The sequence below is a fragment of the Anolis carolinensis genome, chromosome 4 (genome assembly GCF_035594765.1).
Source record: "Anolis carolinensis isolate JA03-04 chromosome 4, rAnoCar3.1.pri, whole genome shotgun sequence".
NCBI classification, from domain to species: Eukaryota; Metazoa; Chordata; class Lepidosauria; order Squamata; family Dactyloidae; genus Anolis; species Anolis carolinensis.
In genome coordinates this window covers 128245660-128268920 of record NC_085844.1, presented here as the reverse complement: position 1 = coordinate 128268920, position 23261 = coordinate 128245660, and the positions used below count along the sequence as shown (strand labels likewise).

At 39.3% G+C, this 23261-nt stretch overlaps 1 protein-coding gene and 1 long non-coding RNA gene across 6 annotated transcripts in view; one reads left to right on the top strand and one right to left on the bottom strand.

The window, feature by feature from the left end:
- The window catches only part of brinp2 (BMP/retinoic acid inducible neural specific 2), a 117726-nt gene that overhangs the window by 5464 nt on the left and 89001 nt on the right, over window positions 1-23261 (bottom strand). For 4 of the 5 annotated variants that reach the window (XM_062977761.1, XM_062977760.1, XM_062977763.1 and 1 more), the window contains 4 exons: window positions 18351-18541; window positions 16206-16417; window positions 9829-9934; window positions 6671-6907 (listed from right to left, as the gene is read on the bottom strand). In XM_062977761.1, coding sequence (XP_062833831.1) covers window positions 6671-6907; window positions 9829-9934; window positions 16206-16417; window positions 18351-18541 — 746 coding nt within the window. The remainder of the gene's footprint in view (window positions 1-6670; window positions 6908-9828; window positions 9935-16205; window positions 16418-18350; window positions 18542-23261) is intronic. The other variant, XM_008108951.3, reaches the window with a different exon arrangement.
- Window positions 6904-8984, top strand: LOC134298251 (uncharacterized). Its single transcript, XR_010005221.1, has 2 exons — window positions 6904-7219; window positions 7262-8984. It is a non-coding gene; the product is annotated as an uncharacterized LOC134298251 (long non-coding RNA).

Genomic DNA, 23261 nt, shown 5'->3' with positions numbered 1-23261 from the left:
GATAAGTCTTTTTCATCAGCAGAATATTCAAAAATGTAAATCCACCCTAATGGCTAATGCAGTTTCCCAATGCAGGTTAAGAAATCTTATTGTTGGTTTCTGCCACATATATAAATTGTACCTAAGACTATAATCCAACTCACAATGGGATATGTAAGAATTCAATGAGACTCTACTCGAGTTCTATAAGACCCTCCTGTGCCCTACTGTGCTCATGGTAGCCAAAGAGCAGTCTACTGTATGTGTGGAGGAGTCAGGTAGACACATTCACATTTTTCTCCATTCCCAACCTTCCAGTATTACCAAGGAAGGACTGCAACCAGAGTATACATGCAATCCTTTTAATACGCTTATGGTACAGCACATGACTTGGAACCCGAGAATGCTGTATTTCCATCAGATGGAACTATGTAACCATGTTCAGCAAATGGACAAAGTTACAGACAGGCCTTCATTGTAAACAGCTCAAGTGTGGAGGTGGCAGATCTGATGTGTATCTCCATCTGTTTTCATGGGAAAAACTTAAATTAGATGACGTTCAGTACAATGTTTTGCAGAAGGATATGTTTCTCATAGCATCTAATTTTCCTTTAGTACAGATCTTGAATTTAGTTTCTTTTTTGTGATTAGCCATTGGAAGAGAAACATGGGCTTAATTTTCAGTCTAATTGCTAAGGAATAGATCTCTGAGGAAATCCATTGTGGGGAAAATACATTAATCCACAGGAATATACATTCCCCTTAAAGTCCACTTTCAACCTCAGAATAATCCATCCTTCTACAAATACCTGATGAGGGCTTTTGAATACTAAGAATTCTAAAGCTTCAGTGGAGAGGAGGATTCAACTTGGATGGAAAAGACAGGGCAGCAGGGGCCGTAGTCTATACTTGTGGGTTTTTTTCTCTCTCTCTCTTTGGGCATCTAATCGTTTTTATGAGCAGGAGGTAGGCAGGAAGAAGAACAATTCACATGCAGAGGATGACAGCCTTAATCTCTAACCTTCCATTCAGCAGTAGTTAAATATGTGCTGGTTTGCACTAGATTTATTGAGGCTGACATGCCTTTTTCAATTTAGCTAGGGAAGAATTTGAGATATACACATACATACATACACATGCGCACGCCACACATATTTTGACATTCTTTGGAAATTCATACAGTACTGGGAAATAAATTATTGGTAGAACAATTTTAGTTGGGTAAATGTTATTAAAAGTAAATCCAATATTTTGTATGATCTTTTAGGAGCTGTGGTGTTCATGTACATTTTTTAAAATTTGTAGGTGCCATTTATTGATGTAATAGTATTGACCCCCTCATATTTAAAGTGAATAAAAATGTCTTCATTTTTGCTTAAAATAAGCCCATGAGTATATGAAACTGAACTCAATCTGTAGGCTTCTATCTATCTTTACTTCCATCTCCCTCTTAACCTTAGGTTGTAAGTTCGCTACAACGAATCCTTTTCATTGTAAAACACCATGTACCATGATGGCATTACAATAATCACTGCTAGCACCACAAGCAATGTCATCATTTCAACAGAGAGATTTAAAGTTCAGACGTTATTCTTCCAATCATCATCAATCAGAACATACATCAGATGGCCTTGTCATGAGGTGAAATATGAATATATGGTTTGAATGAACTTTATGGAAGGAAGGAAGGAAGGAAGGAAGGAAGGAAGGAAGGAAGGAAGGAAGGAAGGAAGGAAGGAAGGAAGGAAGGAAGGAAGGAAGGAAGGACGGAAGGAAGGAGAGCTAAATTTTGAAGACACCATTCTAAAATACTAAGGCCTGCAATGACAAACTGCCTGCTTGCTGAATTGTAATTAAAAACCTGCTAATGAGAACTGAAATGGTTCACCTGCCTGGTAAACTGTGATAAGAACTGTGACCGTGATAAGAGAAATGTTTACATCTGTTTACATCTGTCAATATTTGCTGACTTGATGAACTTTTGGGGCAGAGACAAGGGTTCTTTTAAGTTAAGGAAATGTTTGCAACTGTTAAGAAGGAAGTCAACACAAATGTAACACCCCCCTCTGTTGTTTGTTTGTTAGCCAATGTAATAGATAGTTTGTGAATCCAATGTAGTTGCATAGAATCTGCATGTCTGTATGCCTAAAAGTTGTTCTGTAAAGGTTCTGCTGTACCCTCACACACTGAAATTACAATAAAGAGAACCTATGCTTTAAAAGTTATTGAAAAGTTATTCATAACAGCCTAAACGTCCAAGAAACATTAAATAATTAAGTCCTTCAGTAGGGCTTCATCCAACAATTTTATTTTGCCTCTATTTATACCCTACAGATACCAGATCTCACCTGATCTTGAAAGCTAAACTGGGTCAATCCCGGTTATTACCTGGATGGAAGAATGCCAATGAAAACCAAGTGCTATAGGCTATATTAATATGGAAGAAACTGGTAAAATCATTTCTGAGTATTTCTTGTCTGAGAAATTGTGAAATTCATAGGGTTGACATAAGTAGAAAGATGACATGAAGGTTTATAGTTTTGACTGGCAAAAACATATTCCCTGATTAATTTCTGTACTGGAAGCAGCTAGATCATTCAGTCAGTCCTGTTGCAGAGAACAGGGGAACTACCAAGACAAGGTCCATTCCCATTACTGGTTCTGCCAATCCTGTTTAGTCTTATTTCCTTTCCAAAAAAGCATTGCCAGTGCTTCTCAACATTTGAAGAGAAATGAGATGAACCATTCAGATGCTGTCTTTGATGTGTGAGGAAGGTACCCAAGTAATGAAGAAGCAGTCCTCCACTGACCTCATCGGTTGAACACCCTCAGAGGATTTCATAGGTTTGCACACAGATTTAGGGAAATACTTCTAATTTTAAAGAATGCACAACTACAACCTCAACCTTAGCTAGGTGGCTACCACAGTTTCTTCTACAGACTGCAGTCTCCCTTCCCTCGAGGGCCTATTCCATTAAGACTGCAATTTTTCCATCTTGCTGCTTCTAAAATTAAAACTGTTTAGACATAAAATTTGGTGTCCCCCTATTTTAAATGAGAGAATTGGTTAATTTTCAGATGTTTCCAAATAAAGTATACTTTTTCATTAATGTTCTGATTTACATATTTGTCAAAAATCAGTATAATTTTCTTCCTTATCCAGCTATGAGAATCTGCACATGTAAGTAAGATTCTGCAAGTATAGACTTCCAATCTGGCTGCGGAGGACTGAGGTGCTCTTCTTGTAATCTGAGAAAAGGAAGCAAAAAATGGTGGTTGCTGAAAAACAGCCACTGTTAAACAACAGGAAATCTTTCCTAAGTATAAGGGAGTCACAGAGCACCAGTCTGAGCCCCAAGAATTGGCTTCAGTGTACCAATTTACATGTACAGTCAGTGGGGGACCATGGAAAATATCAAACTGCATAGTGTTTAAAGTGCAGCAAAGCAGATGCCTTGGGAGCAATCAAAGAAATCAAATAACAAAAAACAACATATGGATGTCCTTTGAGGTAGGAGACTTAATTACATTAAATTCTCCTTCGAAGGATAACCCTATGAGTAACATAAACAATGGGAATAAAGAACTAATCTATAGAAGAAGAAAAAAGATTGAAGCATAGGAAGAGGAACTTCTTTTTTCTCCCCCTCTCTCTTTTTGCATATCTTGGGTTGTTCTGAAAATAAAATAATCCCTGAGAGATATTGATAGTGTTTAGCTCTAGGCGTTTGTTTGGGTTTTTTGTGACCAACAACATAGTATTGTGGAGTACTGTAAATGCAAGGCAGTTGAACATTGAAGGGAATATTCCCATTACATGATCTACTGTTTTTGGATGACCATTATGTATTAAAATCAGCGCAATACGGAGTTAGAAGAAAACTTTATTTTAAAGCACAAGACAAGGTATGAAGAGTTTAAATTACATAAACTGAAGCTTTAAAAGTTGAAAAGAAGAACAGTTTACTCGAGTAGATTGTGGAGAATCTTGCTCTGTTCTGTCTACACCTCACTATCAAGGATACAGCTGAATAAACAAAGAGCTATGTACAATTAGGAAGAGAAAGAGGACAAAAATTCTAATTTAAGAATCATCTCATATATCTACTCCCTTTGAAGATTTGTACACTCCTATGTTTCGACTTTAAAACTCTCCTATTACAATACATTATATACTCACAAAGTAGTTTGAGGGATTCACTGTTACTATATAGCTATATAAGACACCTCCTTTCTCTGTATTCAAACTATCTTCTCTTTTACATTAAGCTTCAAATATACATTAGAAATTTTAAAAATCAATAAATATTTATTAATACTTTTTCTATCACTATCTTACATAGAGAAATCCTTTATTTATAGCTATAAATCTTAATTAAAGATCTAGAAAAATTCTGGAGTAACATTAATTTATAATACATTGATATTAGCTCCCGTATTTCATAAAATGTACAGTTGCCTTTCATGTTAATTAGATTATTTAATCCTTTCTTTATTCTTTCATGTTCAGTTCTTTCAATATTGTTTAACTATTTTGGAGGAGACACACATTTGATATTGTCATTTTTTTACAGCTACTGCCTTTTGCTTTTTTGCTTTTTGTCTAATATCCTTCCCTCCAGTGAGCAGTCAGGCATAATTTCCTAGAGTATGGACTGATTTGATCTTCTTGCGGTCCAAGGCACTCTCAGAATTTTCCTCCAACACCATAGTTCAAAAGCATCTATCTTCCTTTGCTCAGCCTTCCTTATGGTCCAGCTCTCACATCCATAGGCTACTACAGGGAATACCATTGCTTTAACTATGCAGACCTTCGTTGCCAGTGTGATGTCTCTACTCTTCACTATTTTATTGAGATTGGTCATTGCTCTCCTTCCAAGAAGTTGACGTCTTCTGATTTCCTGACTGCAGTTGGTGTCTGTAGTAATCTTCGCACCTAGATATACAAAGTCTGTGACTGTCTCCACGTTTTCTATCTCTATTTGCCCGTTATCAATCAGTCTGGTTGTCAAATTAGAAACATTGGAGGCAAATTTCAGGCAAAAATGGGCATGATCAAAAACAAAGATTGCAAGGACCTAACAGAAGCTGAAGAGATCCAAGAGAAGGTCTTGACTTTACAGAAGATCTGTATAGGAAATATAATAATATTGAGGATAGCTTTGACGACGTGGTGAGTGAATTAGAACCAGAGTGAGTGAGGTTGAATGGGCCATAAGAAGCATTGCTAATAACAAAGCGACAGGAGACGACAGGATCCCAGCTGAACCGTTTAAAATCTTGAAAGATGATGTTGTCAAGGTGATGCATGCCATATGCCAACAAATATGGAAACACAAGAATGGCCATCAGATTGGAAAAAATCAACTTACCATACCAAAAAAGGGAAACGCTAAAGAATGCTCAACAGTGGCACTTATTTGACATGCCAGTAAGGTAATGCTGAAGATCCTGCAAGGTAGACTCCAGCAATACATGGAGCTAGAGTTGCCAGATGTACAAGCTGGGTTTAGAAAAGGCAGAGGAATGAGAGACCAAATTGCCAATATCCGCTGGATAATAGAGGAATGTAGGGAGTTTCAGAGAAACGTTTATTTCTGTTTTATTGTCTATTCTAAGCCCTTGACTGTGTGGATCATAATAAATTGAGGCAAGTTCTTGGTGGTATGGGATACCAAGTCACCTTGTCTGTCTTTTGAGGAATCTGTATAATGACCAAGTAGCAACAGTAAGAAAAGACCACGGAACAACAGACTGGTTCAAGATTGGGAAAGGAGTACGACAGGGCTTTATACTCTCCCCCTACCTATTCAACTTGCATTGTTATTAAGGTTTAAACATATTTTAATTTATATAATTGTTTCTGTTTCTTTTGCATTTTGAATTATCTTGATTGATATTAATTAACTTTTTGAACTTTTGGGGCTTAATCTTATTCTTTTTTACCCTTTTCCTTTATTTCTATTTTTTTAATTTAATTACAATATTTATTTTCTTTTTAGAAATTTGATCAAGTGTACAAAATCTATTCAAAAATTGTAATTCAAATAAATCTACCTAGAGATGTCACTGTCCATTTTATAAAAAGATGTGTGTGTGTGTGTGTGTGTGTGTGTGTATGTATGTATCAGATTTAGGGGTAGAAGATCATAAAGCAAACATTTGGAAAGACATACTAATGGCTTTATCACTACTCTTTGGGTTGCTAGTCTTTGGTCTTGGAATGGTACACTTTGTGTATTTTCTTGCTCAATAAGCTCATTATCCTAAAAATGACATGTATATGCCATGTTTAGGTAAGGTAAAGGTAAAGGTTTCCCCTGATGTTAAGTCCAGTCATGTCTGACTCTGGGGGTTGGTACTCATCTCCATTTCTAAGCCGAAGAGCCGGCATTGTCCGTAGACACCTCCAAGGTCATGTGGCCAGCATGACTGCATGGAGCGCTGTTACCTTCCCGGCGGAGCGGTACCTATTGATCTACTCACATTGGCATGTTTTCGAACTGCGAGGTTGGCAGGAGCTGGAGCTAACAGCGGCCGCTGCCGCCGCTCCCGGGGTTTGAACCTGGAACCTTTTGGTCTGCAAGTTCAGCAGCTCAGTGCTTTAACATACTTCGCCACCGGGGCTCCACTATGCCATGTTTACCTAACATTAATGCTGGAGGTGGATGGACACATTTCCCAAACTCACCTGATACCTGAAACTGCTGATTGTGAGTCTCCCAAGCTTCCTGAATCTGGAGAAGACTCTCTTCCACAGTCCGGATGTCGGCCTCAGGGCAGTTGCATTGTGTGAATTGAGACGCACATTGGCACCAGCAGTCATTCTCTCGGCAGGCCAGCTCCCCCTCTGAATTGCAAGTGATGTAGCTTAAGGCAGCAGTCACAAAACGTTCTCGAAGATACTCTGGCAACAGTGCTTGCAGGCCTGCCAAAAGGATGTAGAGATGTTATAGGTTTCACTTCAGTGGTGACTGCATAAAAGATAAATAGGTACTTTGGAAATTTGGTTCCATTATAAAAGGAAACTTTTGGGGACAAATCTTTAAAACAGCTTGTCAACTCAGTTACTTTGGATGTGAACAAAACATGAATGTGTCCATATGTGGTGTTTAATATGACATAACTGGAGAAGAGGCATAAACAGTGGCACTTATGAACACGTCGGACAGGGTGGGGGAATGTGCAGAAAGTGAAGGCTTCTGCTTCCTTGACAGAGCACATACTTCACATGTGCATGGTCACAGACATAATCCTCAGCATCTAGTTCAAGAGACTTTAGGTGGCAGAGCTAGAAAAACGTTTCTGCTATCTGAAATCTGAAGAAGTCTCTCCTCTCTTGATCCCTAGACATTGCTATGAAAGAAGCACTTGTGTCAAAAGACAACCATCAAACCAGCAAAGAAACATAATCCAATTTGTAATCCAATAAATATATTTTCCCATTTGTTGCCATTAGGAGTCTAAAGAAGAAACATGGATGTACAAATAGAAAGAATGTTTAAGTAGGGTGTAGGGGAGTGAATGGGAAAGCTCTGAAGCCCTCCAGCAAGTTGTTAAAGCTGGAAAATTGGGAGCTGGAAAGTAGATATTGCAATGCTACCTAGGCTGGTACTAGCTGTCATCCCTTCTTCACAATGAACAGAAATCCACAGTAGGTCAAGACTGGATTCCTGTTTCCTCAGAGGGAATAAATTTTGGGATATTAAAGCACAATAATCATGAGGGAGGGGGGGTAGGTCTTTGTGCGGTACCAGAATATTCCTTTTCTTGGCAACCTGTTGTTGACAAATCTGAGAAAAAAGATAACATATGCCAACAGATGTTGATGCATGCACAGATTTGATTTCTTCCTCTGCCACAGCAGTAGGACCACCAGGATCTTAAGAGAGCATCTGAAAACTGAAGAAGGAATAAAGTGAAGACTGCCGAACAGCTGAACCACATGTGTTGGTTTTAAAAACACCTATTCGCATTTCATTAATGACACTTTCTTACCTTTCTCCCTATACACCTTATTCCTAAAGTGGAAATCATCCTTTTGAAGGTAAGGGCTGTAAGGTGGATTTCTGTTTTAGCCACTGCCAATTCTTTCCTTGTGTTATTTCACAAGTGACAGATTGTGTTACAGATATGAGTATGCAAAAGACCTTTTGATGCCTTCAGTCATTCTTTTCACCTAATTTTGTCAAATTATGCTAACAGCAGGACAGTGGGTAAGGATGGGAGTCTGATAGTGAAGCTCCAGAAAAGTCAGGAGGACTGGGTAACTTTAGAGCAGCTTATTGGAACTACTTGTAGTCATCATTTGCTTCAAGCCAAGATTTTCTATGGATGATGGAAAGGAAGTCTCTGATGTTTGCTGCTTGTGAGGTGAGGAAAAAAGCCATGGCAGCCTCTAGCAGTGTTTGGAGGTATCTGTTTGGCAGCAGCATAGATGCATTTCCTCTGCTTTGCCTGCAAGCCACTGCCAGCTGTGAATACATTTGTCGCAAGGGACATCATAATCCTTAGGTCCTGCTAAGAGGAAAGCTTCAGTGGTGATTGTTTTGTCATAATGGTTTAATCTCTGACTCATTCCAAGTCTCTTGTTTCACAGTTGTGTGTTTATTTTGTGGGCCTCTGTGTGCTTCTGTATCTGTAATGATTTTGTTTGTTTTGCAGCTGTTGTTGCTGTATCAGTGAAGACTGTGGGATTCTTCCTTATTAAGAAGAATATTTCTTCAGCATTAGAAGAACTAAAGTAGGCATGGGCAAACTTCAGCTATTAGGAATTGTGGGCGTTGAAGTACAAAACATCTGGAAAGCCGAAGTTTGCCCACACCTGATCTAAAGGAAGGGTCTGTTGCAATGCTAGCTGTCCTTCTCTCCTCAAATCATATATGACTAACACGGAAATCTGGACAATGTTCAGTTAATATGCTTAAATCTCTAAGCAACACTGGATAGTATGGACGATATCAGCTGTAAACACTACCTATTAAATGTGAGCATTCTTCGCTTGAGGACCATGTTCTCCTTGTTGGGTGTACAAAACATATGAGGAGGCAGAACACATTAATGGTGTAATGTAGCTAACATTTCTGATCAATTCATATTATATTCCATTCTTTAGAAGTTAAATGCATATGGAGTATGCTGTGTGCAAATCTCCTGGTGATTATGCTAACTTCAGTACATTCTCTGGACCTTTGTGGAAATGTGCATCACCTTCATCACTTATGAACATTACCAGTAAAGACACGGTGACCACAATCTTTCAATTTACAGTGCTGTATTTTAAAATCCAGCAGAATTATCACTGAAATAATATACCTAACCATTTTTTTAATTATTTTTCTGGGTCCAGTCATGGGACTGAATCAAGTGGGTACCAGTTGTAAGGCCACCATTAGACCTAGTTTGGATATGGTTGAGGGGTTGAGAGGCAGTGCTGGATGATGAACATGTAAGTGCATATCAACTTGAGTGCATTTTCCTATATGAAATCTGTATTCAGTCAGAGAAGTGTGCTAACCATAGTAGCTGGACATACAGTTTCAACTGCAGTAAGAAAGAAATTATCATGATTTAATTCAGGTTCTTTCTGAGGCTCCTTGCCTAGGAAAGGAAGTTAGCAATCATAGCAGGAGATTACGTGGCACAATGATGTCTCCCACTAATCACATTAAAACCATAGGCCTGGTTTCTTAGAGCAAGCGACACTATAGATTACTGTCCATATTTCTTTGTAGCAGTATATAAGGCCTGCATTGCTGACCCTCCGTACTAATTAGAAGACAGGTCCTGTTAGCGTTCAGTGAGTCACTCAGATGCACCCAAGGGCAGGTGAATGGGGAGCACTCTTACCAAGTAGTTGAACTTTGTTCTCAGGGCTCTGAACAAGAACAGAGCTCACTGAATCCAGGTTGTCATAGTTACTGCAACCAAGTGGCCCCGTCCTGGTTTCAGTGACCTGAGAAAGAGAAGAGTACACTTCACTATAAACACTTGAAGGGAAAAGAGAAAAAGGATACCCTCCCACAATTTATCTGTTCAGATCATGAGAATACTGTGGTTAAAGACAGCTTCGAAATAGAAAGTAGAAAAATAACACCTCCTTAGGGAATTAAATGCCTTAAGCAAACACATTTGATTGTTTCATGTTAAAGCGGAATATAAAAGCAGAACTTGACAGCTGCCATGGTTCCTTCCTTTTTGGTCCACCCAAGCTATGCTCTGACTTTTGGAGGGGGTGTTGGCAAGCAATATCCTGGCCCTCATCTTGAAGTCAGTCTCCACCTGACCAGAAGTGGCAAGAACTGTGTGGGGTCTCTTGTGCAAAAACCATGGGATCCACTTGAATTTTAGCTACCTCTAATGTCAAAAATGGAGATAATGTCACTCCATCCCACCCACCCCACCCTCCAAATTCAGAGGGGGTGTTCTAGCTCTTTGAGCACCACACTTAGGATCAGGAATAATCCTACCATTAGGCAGAGTTAGGTAAGCTTAAGGCAGCAAATCTGCAGTATAATGAAAGGGCCACAAATAGTTTACTTAACAGGTGGTTGTATTTTTATTGCTATTGAGAGGGAGAAATGATTGGAGAAGGAATTTTCACTATCATGTGCCAGAATAACATGTCTGGATTGGGTATTTTGCATCTGCACAATGGATACAGAGCATGATTAGTTGCTCTGCCTCAGGCAGCAAAATTGTCAGTGATAAACTGCTTGAGATTCAGATGGGATGAAACATTATTAAATTTTAGAAGTTTTCCAACTGCACTTTGAAGCCTCTGTCTATTTATACTGCTGTGCAGGAAAATGGGCATAACTCAAACATAACATTTTTGAACTGTATGTTGATATATATTATCATCTGTTTTTATTCAGTGCATAAATGTTGCTTCATTCTGAAACAGAATGTGATGTCAGGTTTGAGGTACCATTGATGGCGGCGGGGGGGTGGGGTGGGGGTGAGTCTGTCCACCAATATCAATAGATGCCCATGTTTTCAGCAGTAAAATGAGTCCAAAATTTCTCAAATAAGAAATAAAACCAGGGTTGGTTTCCCTTCAGCTCCATCCAGCAATATTCCAAGAAAGGAATCTTAATTGGTGGTTGTATTTTTATTGCTATTGAGAGGGAGAAATTATTAGAGAAGGAAATTTCACTTGTGCCAAAATAAAGTGCCTGGATTGGGTATTTTTGCAATTGGGTAATTTCTAAGTCACTTATGGTCACAATATCAATTAGGTTTTGCTGGATACTGCCATTTTTAGAGTTAATCACGTTAGCCACAGGTAGAGACTAAGTTATCATGTCGGACTTAGCTTGCTCATATTATGGACATCAGCCTTAGTCAGAAGCCTAAATATCAAGTCTAGGGGATAGACAGGAGGACTTGATGAACTTGGAGACGGATTCAAGCTCAAACAAGACACTTATCAAAGTTCCAGCCTGAGGCCTTTATGATATAGTAGATTTTAATGCAGCTCTTTCTAATCTGTCAGCCACATTTTTCTGTACTTCAAACAGTAATGATCAAAATTCAGCAGGAGCCCCCTGTTCTAAGTTGCTTGACATCAATGAAGGAGACTGGATCTCACAAGGGACTTGAAGACTTTTATTGCAATTATTCTAAAATGGCCAAGAATTGTCTTTTGGAGCTGAAAGTTCAGCTAACTCTTGGGCCCATGTTTTCTCTTGGAGCTTTGCTGTTGAGCCATTTTGAGTACTTTGATGGATCTGAAGTCAATTTCAGACTCAGTCAGGCCCATTATATTGGCAACCTTTTCCCCTTAGTTATGGGTATACAACTCATTTCATTAGCAGAGAGATCTGGGGAGCAAGAACTTGGGAGTTACAGAGCTATAGGCAAATAAGACTGACAAGCTGAAGTCTTCTCAGAGTACAAAACACTTCCCAAGGGAGCTGGTTCTGCAACCAATTTAAGAGCAGGAGTGTGATGCAAAACGACCTCCACTTTATCAAGGGTATGTTGGTGAGAAGAACGAATTCTGTTCAAAGACTTCTTAAGTTGCTTCCATTCATCCATGAGCTCCTTTAACCCCTCAATATGAGCTTTTGAAGATTTCCTGGTTTTGTTAAAAATTTTAACAGGAGCCAATTTGTTGGGCTCATTGAGATAAAAATTTCTCCTGTCAGGCATAGCACATGAGTAATCAATTAGTCTATGAATCTTGGTATTCCTGAATAGCCGTGTAATTTTAATATTATAACTCCTGGAATTCTTTTAACTACAGTTCAACAATAATGAAGGTGTTTTAGATGTGCTGAAAGAAAGAACAATTCTTTTGTAGTGATCCACAGAGGGCAAGTATTCATGTGCAGTCAACTGGATTTCACTTAGAGGGCACTTTAACAGTTGACTCAACGAACATCTAATTGCCCCACACTTTGACCACCTGTTTTGATGTAGTTTAAAATGGCCAATATGAATAACCACTTGATCTCTTTGCAAAGTTAATGAAGTTGTGCTATCTATCTTTTCGCTGTAGAGAGACCTTAGGCCTCAAGCTGGAAGAAAAGGGAGCAACCCCGCAAATCCCTTTTGTGGAACTTGTAACTTTAAAACTTGCTGGAAGATCAATTCTAATTTAGCTCCCCAATGAGAAATATTTTTAAAAGCAAGTTGAGAGTTTTTGGAATTAAAATCAGCTCATTAGAAAAAAAAACTCTTGTTGAATGCATAAATTATCATATGTTACTAAGTCCCACAGAAGAATTACCGATTAGAAATTGATTGATCTTAGCCTGCTTATAAGATTTCTGGCAGACAGAAAACAGAGAACTAAGGTGCTGCTTCCTTGCTTTCGGTCACGAGGCCCAGTGGAGTTGGCAGTTTCCTCTGACATGCTCATTTCCCTAAAGTTCTCACTTACAGAAAGTACAATTCTAATCCCAAAGATTTGTAGTCTTTCTCTTTTCAAATATTTCTCATTTCAGTTGCAAAGCTTCAGCCAGAATTCCCTGTTACAGAATCCCAATTTTCTTTAAGAAAACTAGCAAAGGAAATGTATTTCTGGTGTCCAAACATCATAAGTTGGTACTGTTTGTGCTGAAATATCCTTATTGACCTCAGCACTTCAAACGGGTTGTGTGGATGGCTTCTAACAAAAAGTAACATTGAAGGCCACTGAATGACAGCCCTTTAGAACACAGCAAGTCTGGAAGGCCTTTTCTGTAAGTGAGAGCCAAGCACTCCAAGCCTCTGACAGCGCAAAAGGCCACATTGCTCCCAAAAAGCAAAAATAATTGTGCGGTAATTGGCCTGCTGACAAAGAGCAAACTTGACTGTTATCATCCAGCCCCCACTCCCTACATTATTAACATGGTCAATTTACCATAAATAGCTGAAAGGCACACAGTTGTGTTTGACTCCCTGTGTGCTACCCCCCACCTCTTCCTTGGCAGGAGGGAAATGGAAGAAGGAGGGGGACGAGTACAGTGATGGGTTTATAATTGTAGAGATGGGTAGCTGATCTCAGGGATGGCAGCCTTGCTTAAGCAACCTGCAAGTATAGATGAGCTGATGGCTACAGATAAAACTAGAACTGCTATAGAAAAGCAAAGGGAGGGAGGAAAAAAGGAGCATCTTCTCTGGTTTTGACTCTCCTTGCTGCTGTATATTCCTGGAAGTGAGTCTTAGGAGGAGAGACTGGAATTCTGCAACCATTTTATTCCGTCTCTGGCATATCTGGTTCAAAAGGAGAAGATGTAGCTGAACTACAAAAAATCATTTTTGTCATTACACCTGGTCACTGAGGCTGGCACTGGGCTTGAAAGATCAAGAATTTGACTCAGTGCCCAAGGTAAGGATGGGAACTGTGCATCCCTCCAGATGTTCTAGCAACTCCGACCAGTACAGCCAATGTTCAGGACTGTTGGAGCTTTAGTCCAACAACATCTGGAAAGGGACATGGCTTCTTCCTTCTTCTCATTCACATGTCACCTTTCTTTTCCAGTGACATCACAAAGGGCTATTTCACCTAGCAACAGCCTTCGTGGTACAGGCAAACATGCACGCTTTGACTTTTATAAAGATAGATAGATTAAACTAAGGAATCCATCACTCTTACCCAGGGACAGGCAAACTTCAACCTGCCAGGTGTTTTGGACTTCAGCTCCAAGAAATCTCAGTCTGCTTACCAGCTCTTGGGAATTATGAAAGCTGAAGTCCAAAACACCTGGAGGGATGAAGGTTGCCCATGCCTGCTCTAGACACTTCTATACAACATTGGGACCTTTGCAACAGATGTTGAAACTAGCTTTTTCTTCTCATTTTGCCTTTCTCTGAGTTAGGGCCAATACAAGACATTTTGGTGTCTAAATCTAAAGACAACATAGTAGCACACACTTATACACCCTGAAACACGCAATCAATTTCATATGCATGAGCCATATGCATGAGCCATATGAAAATTGCTTCTCACTTCAGAACTGGCAATGTGTTAAAATCTTCCACAATACCAAAGCAATCGACTTAGGAAGCCCAGATGAGACAGTACAATATATGCAGCTCTCTTTTCTAATAAGAAGAATAATCTGGGGTCTGTTTTTCTCACCTCTACTGCCAGAAGCAGTTGTTTCACTCTACCCAATGACAGGACTGGTCTGACTAAAAGCAAAGGCATGTGTGGCAAGTCAGAAAAAATGCAAAGCGAACGTCTTTGTATATTTTTACTTGCTTTGTACTTTTTCATTTCTGATTTGGCCTCATTTTTAAGTAATAATAATAATTGGGGCTTTTATTTTTTGCCTTACAAAAAAACTTTGAAGATGTAATTACAGCTTTGGAGATTATACATGTTTAACATGACTGTAACCCAGTGATTGCTACATATAAAGCTAATTTCAGCAGGTATATTTTCCCACTTTTTTTTTACTTTGATGGAAACTTCACAAATGAGACTGGAGTCTATTTTAACATGTCTGCTGTAACCAACTCCAAACATATTTGTATGAATATATTTATTTATTTATTTATTTATTCACTACATTTATATCCCGCCCTTTTCACCCCGAATGGGACTCAGAGCAGCTTACAAATTAAATTTACATACAATATTATATTATTAGCATAGTACAATACTGGCAATAAATTACTATATTGTACTATATCAATATATTGTAATATTATTGGTATTATATCGTATTACAATATAATATTATGAATATTATATGTGTATACAATATGTTATATTATTATATATTATTGTAAATTATATTGTGTTATTGTGTTATATATATAACTAACTTAGCATGTTACTGGGGAGAGGGGCCTTCAGCTGATGCAAAGAGACAAGATGGAACTCTCTTCATGGCTCCCTCTTAGCTCTATGTAAACCATATGTAAACCATTTGAAGCTAGCCTTTCATCAGAAGAGTTTCAGGCAATGAACATGGATAAAACTATGAGACCAGCCTTATAATGTAACATCAAAACAATCAGAGAAAACAAGCATGGAATTATTATAATTTAAAAGACATTCAGTGGGACCTGAAATACATAGCACTGCAATGTGAAGTGCTCCTATTTATAAGATGGCAGTTTTCCTGTGGTGGAAAAGTGAGGAAGTGCCCTTTTGCCTGTGAGCATCTGCTCCCTCTTCCAACCTTCCCATCAGGCTGCCAAGCCCCAAACGTGGATTCTGTCTACAAGAGAAGCCAACCCTTCATAGGATGAAGGCACCACAGTTTATAGCCTAGAGCACTGCTTCTTAAACTGTAGGTCCTGACTCCAAATGGAGTCAATGCTGGGCTCCCCAGAAAACTGGCAAAAAGTAAAACGTTTCTGAATGTCACCTAGTGGTTCTTCTGAACATTTACAAAAATCTGTTGTGCAGTGTTTACAGTGAACTCTGCAGAAGATGCTTCAGCTGTATTTCATAAAAAGAAAAATCTGTTTTGCAAGCCATATAAGTGCGATTAATTATCAATAAGTGTTTATTTTTAATACCTATTTTATATATCTATATTTCCAGAGTCATATAAAAGTGTCTCGGGTCAAAAGGGGTTCTGAGTGGAAATGTTTAAGAATCTCTGGCCTAGAGGATTTCTCACATGCTGCTATTTTAATTTCTGACCAGGCCTACTTAGCATTATTCAAACCTTTAAGCTCAAAGAGAACGCAAACACTGTGCATAAGCTGCCTTGAAACCCTCCCAACATGTGCAAGGTTTTAGGAGGCAAAGAACACATTTTTGCCTTTTTGCTTACTTCTAGAGTTACCTTAATGGCAGCTGTAGCTATCTGGATGTGGTGGAGGCGCCTCAGGGTGCTTTCCCGGTCAATGAAGTAAGAGGCTGCCAGTTGATGCAGTATTTCCAAGGAGACAGTGGTATTAGTTCCACCACTTACTGATGGGCTCCCAGGTTCCACTTTCCGACTGAGCTTGCGCTTGTCCACAAAAATGGTCAAGGACTCTTCTCCTGCAAAGATGTGAGATGCTCTGTTTAAATCCTCCTGGAACCAGCAGCACTAAGCTCACTAAGTAGTGTCCACCAGACAGAACTACAGAGCGCAAATTCAAAGCTTTGTATCAAAAACAGGCCCCTTGGATTCTCTGTATCAGGAGGCTTCCAGGGTGGTGGTGGTGGTATTGCCCAAACTGAGAGCTTTCTCTCTGAATCAGTGGCTTCCATGACAGAGGGACAGTGGATTCGTTCCAGTTTCAATAAAAAATTCTAAATGGGCTGTTCATGAAAATTATAAATAAACACTTTGGATGGCTCCTTTAAAGTTTAAACCAGAGTGGATTCACGGCCCCACTGCCATGAAAAGCCACCAGCTGTCAATGTCTTTGTAGAAGAGGAAGGAATGAACCAACTCCACAACTCCTGGTCTGAGCCCTACAAGGCCTGCTAACGCCTCCATCCCCTCTTCTGCAAACATCAGTCTATGCAAACTCATTGGAACGTCCATTCTAGCCTACTTTTAGCGTACAAATGAGCTAAGATTATCCCCTTGCTTCTGGGCAATTTCTTCCTACGTAGCACAGTCAAATCCAGTTACTATAAACAGAGGCAGTTCAGTCACACTGTGTGTGACAAGGGGCATTTCCACAACAGACTTAAAACAAACTGGCATCTGCAGCAGAACACAGCAGAGCTCAAAACACAGAAAAAAGAATCTAACACCATTGCTGTTCAAGGGAGGATGAAGGAAAAAGCCACCTTAGCAAGTGGAAAGAACAGTGAGGCTGACTGAGCCCCTATACACTGAAGCTACCTGGTAAGCTTGTTTTGCAGAGCTGGCCCTATCATTTGGCAGAGTGAAGCAGTCACCTCTGCCATCAGATTTGGGCTAGTGTGAAAAGACAAAAAATGTTAGCCTTTGTTTAATTTTTGCTGTCAAGGAGGGAGAAGGGTGTTTGTGTTCCTTTCTGCCTCATGTGCCAAAATGACTGGATAGCTTCAAAATACTAAACACCTTGACTTGGGTAAATGGGTAAGTGTGAGCATGATTTAATGTTTTGCCCCAGACTGCAAATATGTTTGCATGCCCATTCTACTATTTTGATCTTATTAGTAGGTTTGACTCATGGTTTTCTAAAAATCCACATTGCTAATTTAAGCTTTCCCTTGAACTACAACTTTAGCAATAGTAACAAATGGTCTGTGTTCGTCTTTTGTACACATTCTTGAAAGTAAATTACTCCAAATACAGCAGAACCTGCTTTCAAGTAAATATAGACCAATACTGCATATGGAGAAATACATGTTAAAATATAGGATTTCCTTGGATGCAAAACCCCACAGAATATAGTATATATATTTTTTTTACCATACACATAGTAAGGACTAATTTTTCTGGGGCTTGTGCTTTTATAAGCCAGGGGACCATGATTAAGCAGCTTTATATTAAGCTATCTGTGGGTATGTGCTGAGAGCCAAATGTCCATTTCTGGCAACTCCCATCCACATTTGAAGTATTTCTTGTATTTTATGGTTGTTTTGGGTTGCTCCTTTCAACAGTAATTGTAATGCAGAAACTGACCCTAGTAAGTAATATATTGGGCTTTGGAACCATTTTGGGTGGGGGAATGTGGGGTCCTGACAGAAAGGGCCCATTTCACCCCCTACCCCCCATGAGCCACATGGTTCTCACCACTGCACCAACCAAAGTTACGCCCACTCTGAAAGGATGCAGATGCAGGAGAATCAATCATAAAGAGAAAAGGGGGAAAAGTAACTATATTCATGTGGGGTTGTGTGTACAGACTGTATGCATTGTATGTGTATTTATACATTCAAAAACGCAAAGTACAGTATTGAAGTGGGATACTCAGCTAATTTATGGCTTGATGCTATGAACCATGGGATCACCATAAAAAGTTTACAGGAAGAAAGCTTGAATATTCACCTCCAAGCGTGGCTGAGAGCAGGAAATGTGTTCCATATTTTTTAATCAGATTCTCGGTGACCTGTTGCAGGGTGGGCCGGCGCCCCAGAAGGCGAATATTTCGGATGAATTCTGGAGCCAGAGGAACTGGCAAGTGGAAGAAATCTTTCCTTTCCAGTGCCAAGTTATTCACCCTCCAACGAGCAAATTCTCTGGAGGGGAATAAAAGAAACAGCAATGGTAAAGTTGTGCAATATATCAAGGCATTTTTAGGAATTTTTATACATAAATACTGTAACAACATTTTTCTTGCTCCCAGTAGTGAAAGACAGAAGCATTGCTAAATTCTGATAAATACTTGGGTCATTTTGGTATATATTCAATCACAACTTGCAGTAGCCTGAAATTGCATAGCCAATGATGAAGAATGCTGAAAATTGGAGTCCAACAACATCTGGAAAGCCATACAGTGCCCACCACTGTTGTCAGAGTTACGATGGAGCCACAACTTCTCCTAAGTTATTCCTCTGTTGAAGACTGGCTGGCAAGGAATACTGGTTGGAGCAATTGGACTTCACAGTTTTCTTTTCCTCCTGGTTCTGTTCAGGAAGCTGAAGAAACATTACTCTTGAAAATTATGTACAGCTAAGAATGTGGTCTCCAGTGGACATGATCTGCCATTGGTTATAACCACCTCCTCCCTTGCTTCATCCCTTGCTGCCAACTTTCATGGAAAATACTTTTGAATACCCCAAGTATTGTTGATAAAAAGTCCTCCAAAAGGTTACTAGAGTGGATTATGCCCATAACCACACACAATAAGTGCAGCTGTACTGCTTTTCCATACAATGCATTGTGATGAGTTGTTGTGAATGGAGGAATAGTTTGAATAAATGTTTTATCATTAATGAAGGCAGGAGCCTCTTTCAAATAAATAATCACTTACCCCTTTTCAAGGAGACATATCAGTAGTACAAGTGATGGAGGCAACTTATTGAAAGTCATATGCTGTAATTATGGAATGGGGTAATTCCACTACTAGGAATGAACAGAAATTAGCTACTAGATTGGCCTCTCATTTGAACCAGTCTGGGATTCCTTGACACCCAAAAACCATAAAGAGATGGACAAGTTCAGTTGTACCCAGTTCACACCTTTGTGTGTGCATATGTGTGTATGAATAGCATATTTGTGTCTCGTGACAGCTTCATGACTATTATTGTACCATAAAATTTCATAGGCTAGAGACTATCTTACGGGCCCCTGGTGGCACAGTGTGTTAAAGCGCTGAGCTGCTGAACTTGCGGACCAAAAGGTCCCAGGTTCAAATCCCGGGAGTGGAATGGGTGCCCGCTGTTAGTCCCAGCTCCTGCCAACCTAGCAGTTTGAAAACATGCAAATATGAGTAGATCAATAGGTACCGCTCTGGCGGGAAGGTAGCGGCGCTCCATGCAGTCATGCCGGCCACATGACCTTGGATGTGTCTATGGACAACGCCGGCTCTTCGGCTTAGAAATGGAGATGAGCACCAACCCCCAGAGTCAGTCACGACTGGACTTAATGTCAGGGGAAACCTTTATCTTTACCTTAGAGACTACCTTATTTTCAGCTGCCAGGACAATTTGTACTACTGCAAATAGCAATTGTGTTTATTTCAAACTTAGCTAATACAAATTACTGTAGACTATGCATTCTGCATTGTATTCCACACTAACTCCCATGTTAACACTTACTATGTCTCCATTCAGACAGACATGCACCTGCATACAAGTACACATGCAACTGATGACTGGGAATGACAATGTACTAGCAAATCTATTTTTGTAACACATTTCTTAGTCTTTAAGTAGTTTCAAGGCTCTTTATGTTTTTCAATGCCACTATCCCTCTAAGGACTTAATTACACACAAGATCTCAAGCTTCTAAAACAGTTAATAGACAAAGCAACACAGATCCCATCATATAATGCAAGTGGACTTCTGCCTCTCATTCATGCTGCTTTATCTGTGAATTGTCTTTGAAGTGTAGGGAAACAGGGGGAACTGAAGTCAGAAACATCTCCTGAGCTCCTGGTATGTGTGGAAATGAGACAAAGTGGGGGATTGGATATGTCAAATTTGCCCGTGTTCAATCGCTTCAATGATGTGAAGTAATGGGCGTTCCTATGGGTGGTCTCCTACCAAACATTAATGATCCATTTCTTTCCCAAAATTCTGCTTCATGAGCCTGGCATGGTTGTTTTTAAAATTAATTTAAAATTAATTTAAATTAATTTCAAGATATCACCACTTTGTTTTTCCTGTTATTTCTTCTTCATAGTAAGCTTGGCTTTCGAAATTGCACTACTGCTAGCTTTTTAAACATTGTTTCCCCCCCTTTTTTACCAACTACAGTAAGTTCAAGTACATAGTAGGTTTCGGACTTCCACAATTGAAGGTAAGGAGAAAGAGTAAGGGAGGGAAAGTAAAGGAGCCCATAGAAAGAAATGGTGTCTGACTTAAGAACGATGCCTTGTGTCTCCTTGAAAGGAATTTGAAAGAGAAAGTAAAGGAGCCTAGAGAAGTGATGTCTGCCTTAAGAACAATATACCTTCTGTCTCCTCTATGGATGGTTGAGTGGGAGGAGGAGGCCATCTTGTGTGATGTTACAGGGTTAGTAAATTCTCAGTCTTCTTTAAAGATGGAATTCCATGCAAAGAAGACAATTCTATGTGTAAAGAACACAATTCCCCCACTTTCCCCCCAGTTCCATCTGATGAAGTTCTTAAAAAATGTGAATGTGGGACCATGGTTGTAGAATTAATGCAGTTTGACATCACTTTAACTGCCATGTCTAAAGGCAATGGAATCCTGGGAGCTATAGTTTTAACAAGTCTTTAGTTGTTTGATGTGCCAGTACCTCACTGCAACCCCCATGATCCCATAGTATTGAGTCATGGCAGTTACAAAGAATTCTACAGCATGAATTCTACAATATAGATGCACCCTAAGCCTGTGAAATGGGAGTTTTGTGTAATATATATCCAGCTATACACTCCACAATATACACATTTATGGGTAAGTTGTATGGTAAACTCGTTTACATTTATTTCGCTGTTAAGTCAAATTTCAAAGTGACCTAACAATTCAAAACAATTCAAAATAGAGGCATCTTCAGATGCCATCAAAGGACTGCCACTAGTTGTATTCCCCAAATCACTACCAAATTGCATCCATTTATATTCCCATTTTGCCACTGCCAATTTTGAACTTTCACCTGTCATGGCTGTCTCGTTGTCCACATCCCCAAAGGAAACTGAGGGCTTTGGTGCTGCCATGGTCTCAGGCAGAAAGGCTGGGCAAAAGTGTTTTGGAGAATAATGTTCAGACACAGCAAATCATACTGGGCTACATTAAACATCTGATATGAACCCAGCATCACAAGACCTGTTTCATAATTTGTTTTGATTCAATGTACTGGAAAGGCACTGCTACACTGGGTACCATTTGGAATGACTACAAGAAGCTGACGTCAGGCAGCATGTACTTTGTGAAAAAAGAAATAACCTAAATCTCTTGCTATGGCTGAAAACACTCTGTAAAAAACCCCTTCTTGATTATGCTTGTTTTTAAATTATATCCTACTATTTTTCAATCCACACCCTGCTACCACAGGTGTGAATTGCGAAAGTTTAGACTATGTGCACATTTTCTCTTATTTCACACAATTCAGGGGGGGAGAGAACTGTTTGGTATTATTCCTTCTAGTAACTCTAAGAAGGATGAACAGGGACTGTGGCTGTATACCAAGTGGGGAAGTGCGAAATGCCACAGAATTTTGTTCTGTTTTTGGTATCTTTTTTGTTTTCTTGTAATCATATTTTCAAAATCCAAGTAAAAAATAAAGAAAACACAGAAATGTTTTGTTAAGATGCACTGTTTCTATCTTTTCTTTAAAAATACCATTTCTGCTTTTTTCTTAATTTTGGATAACAACAAAAGAAAAATGCCTCATTATTATGGGAAACCTCTATATTCGGTATTTTCTGAATTGTAAGTCATGGTTAAAATATATGATTATTTGTAATGCCATATATAGGACGGTTTTTTGTACCTTTAGGTTAACTCTTATTTATGGCAATCTTGTCCTAGGATTTTCTTGCCAAGATTTAGTCAGAGGAGCTTCAACATTGTCTTGTGTTGAGAGAGTGTGACTTGCCCCTGATACCCATGGCTGAGCAGGAATTTGAATTTTGTTGAGTCCTGGATCAGTACTCAAGCCATTACATCACATTGGTTCTATGACCCTCGATTATTTTTCTGTCTAACTAACTTTGCAGGAATGGTACAGAGATAGGGATGAAAAACAGACCCTCTATAGGCCACCTTGAGCTTGTTAAGTGGCAAACGTAATTACAAGAACAGTTCTAAATATTGGCTGACCTACCAGGATATTCTTCATATTGAGACCTGTGCCAAATATAAATGTGCTGACATTCTGTAAACTTATATTTATCAGTTTCACAACTACCGCCTGTGAAGCAAGTAATATTGTGCATGCCAACTATACCCCCACTTAACAGGCCTCACATAATCTCTGCAATGTGATGGCTGGCATGAGATGATTTCAGCAGCCTGCTGTTTTCCCAGAACAATGCCCCTGTAAACAACGACTGGCCAATTTCATTCTAATCGTAGCAATTTCATTGTAATTAAAACCAGGCTGCGGCTTGCAAACAGTTTAATTAAGTCTGATTGGGAAAGATGGAGGAGAAGCAGGGGAGTAAGGGATGGCTAGCAAATCTAGCAACTGTTTTCTTTTATATATATATGCACAGCACCTGCACAACTGCTTAGCAAGCTTTTAAAGTAGGCTAATTGTAAAGAATGGCAGAAACATGGGAATTCAGATTCAAAGGACTGGTGCAAGACTGAGAGACCCTTTAAGCCAAAG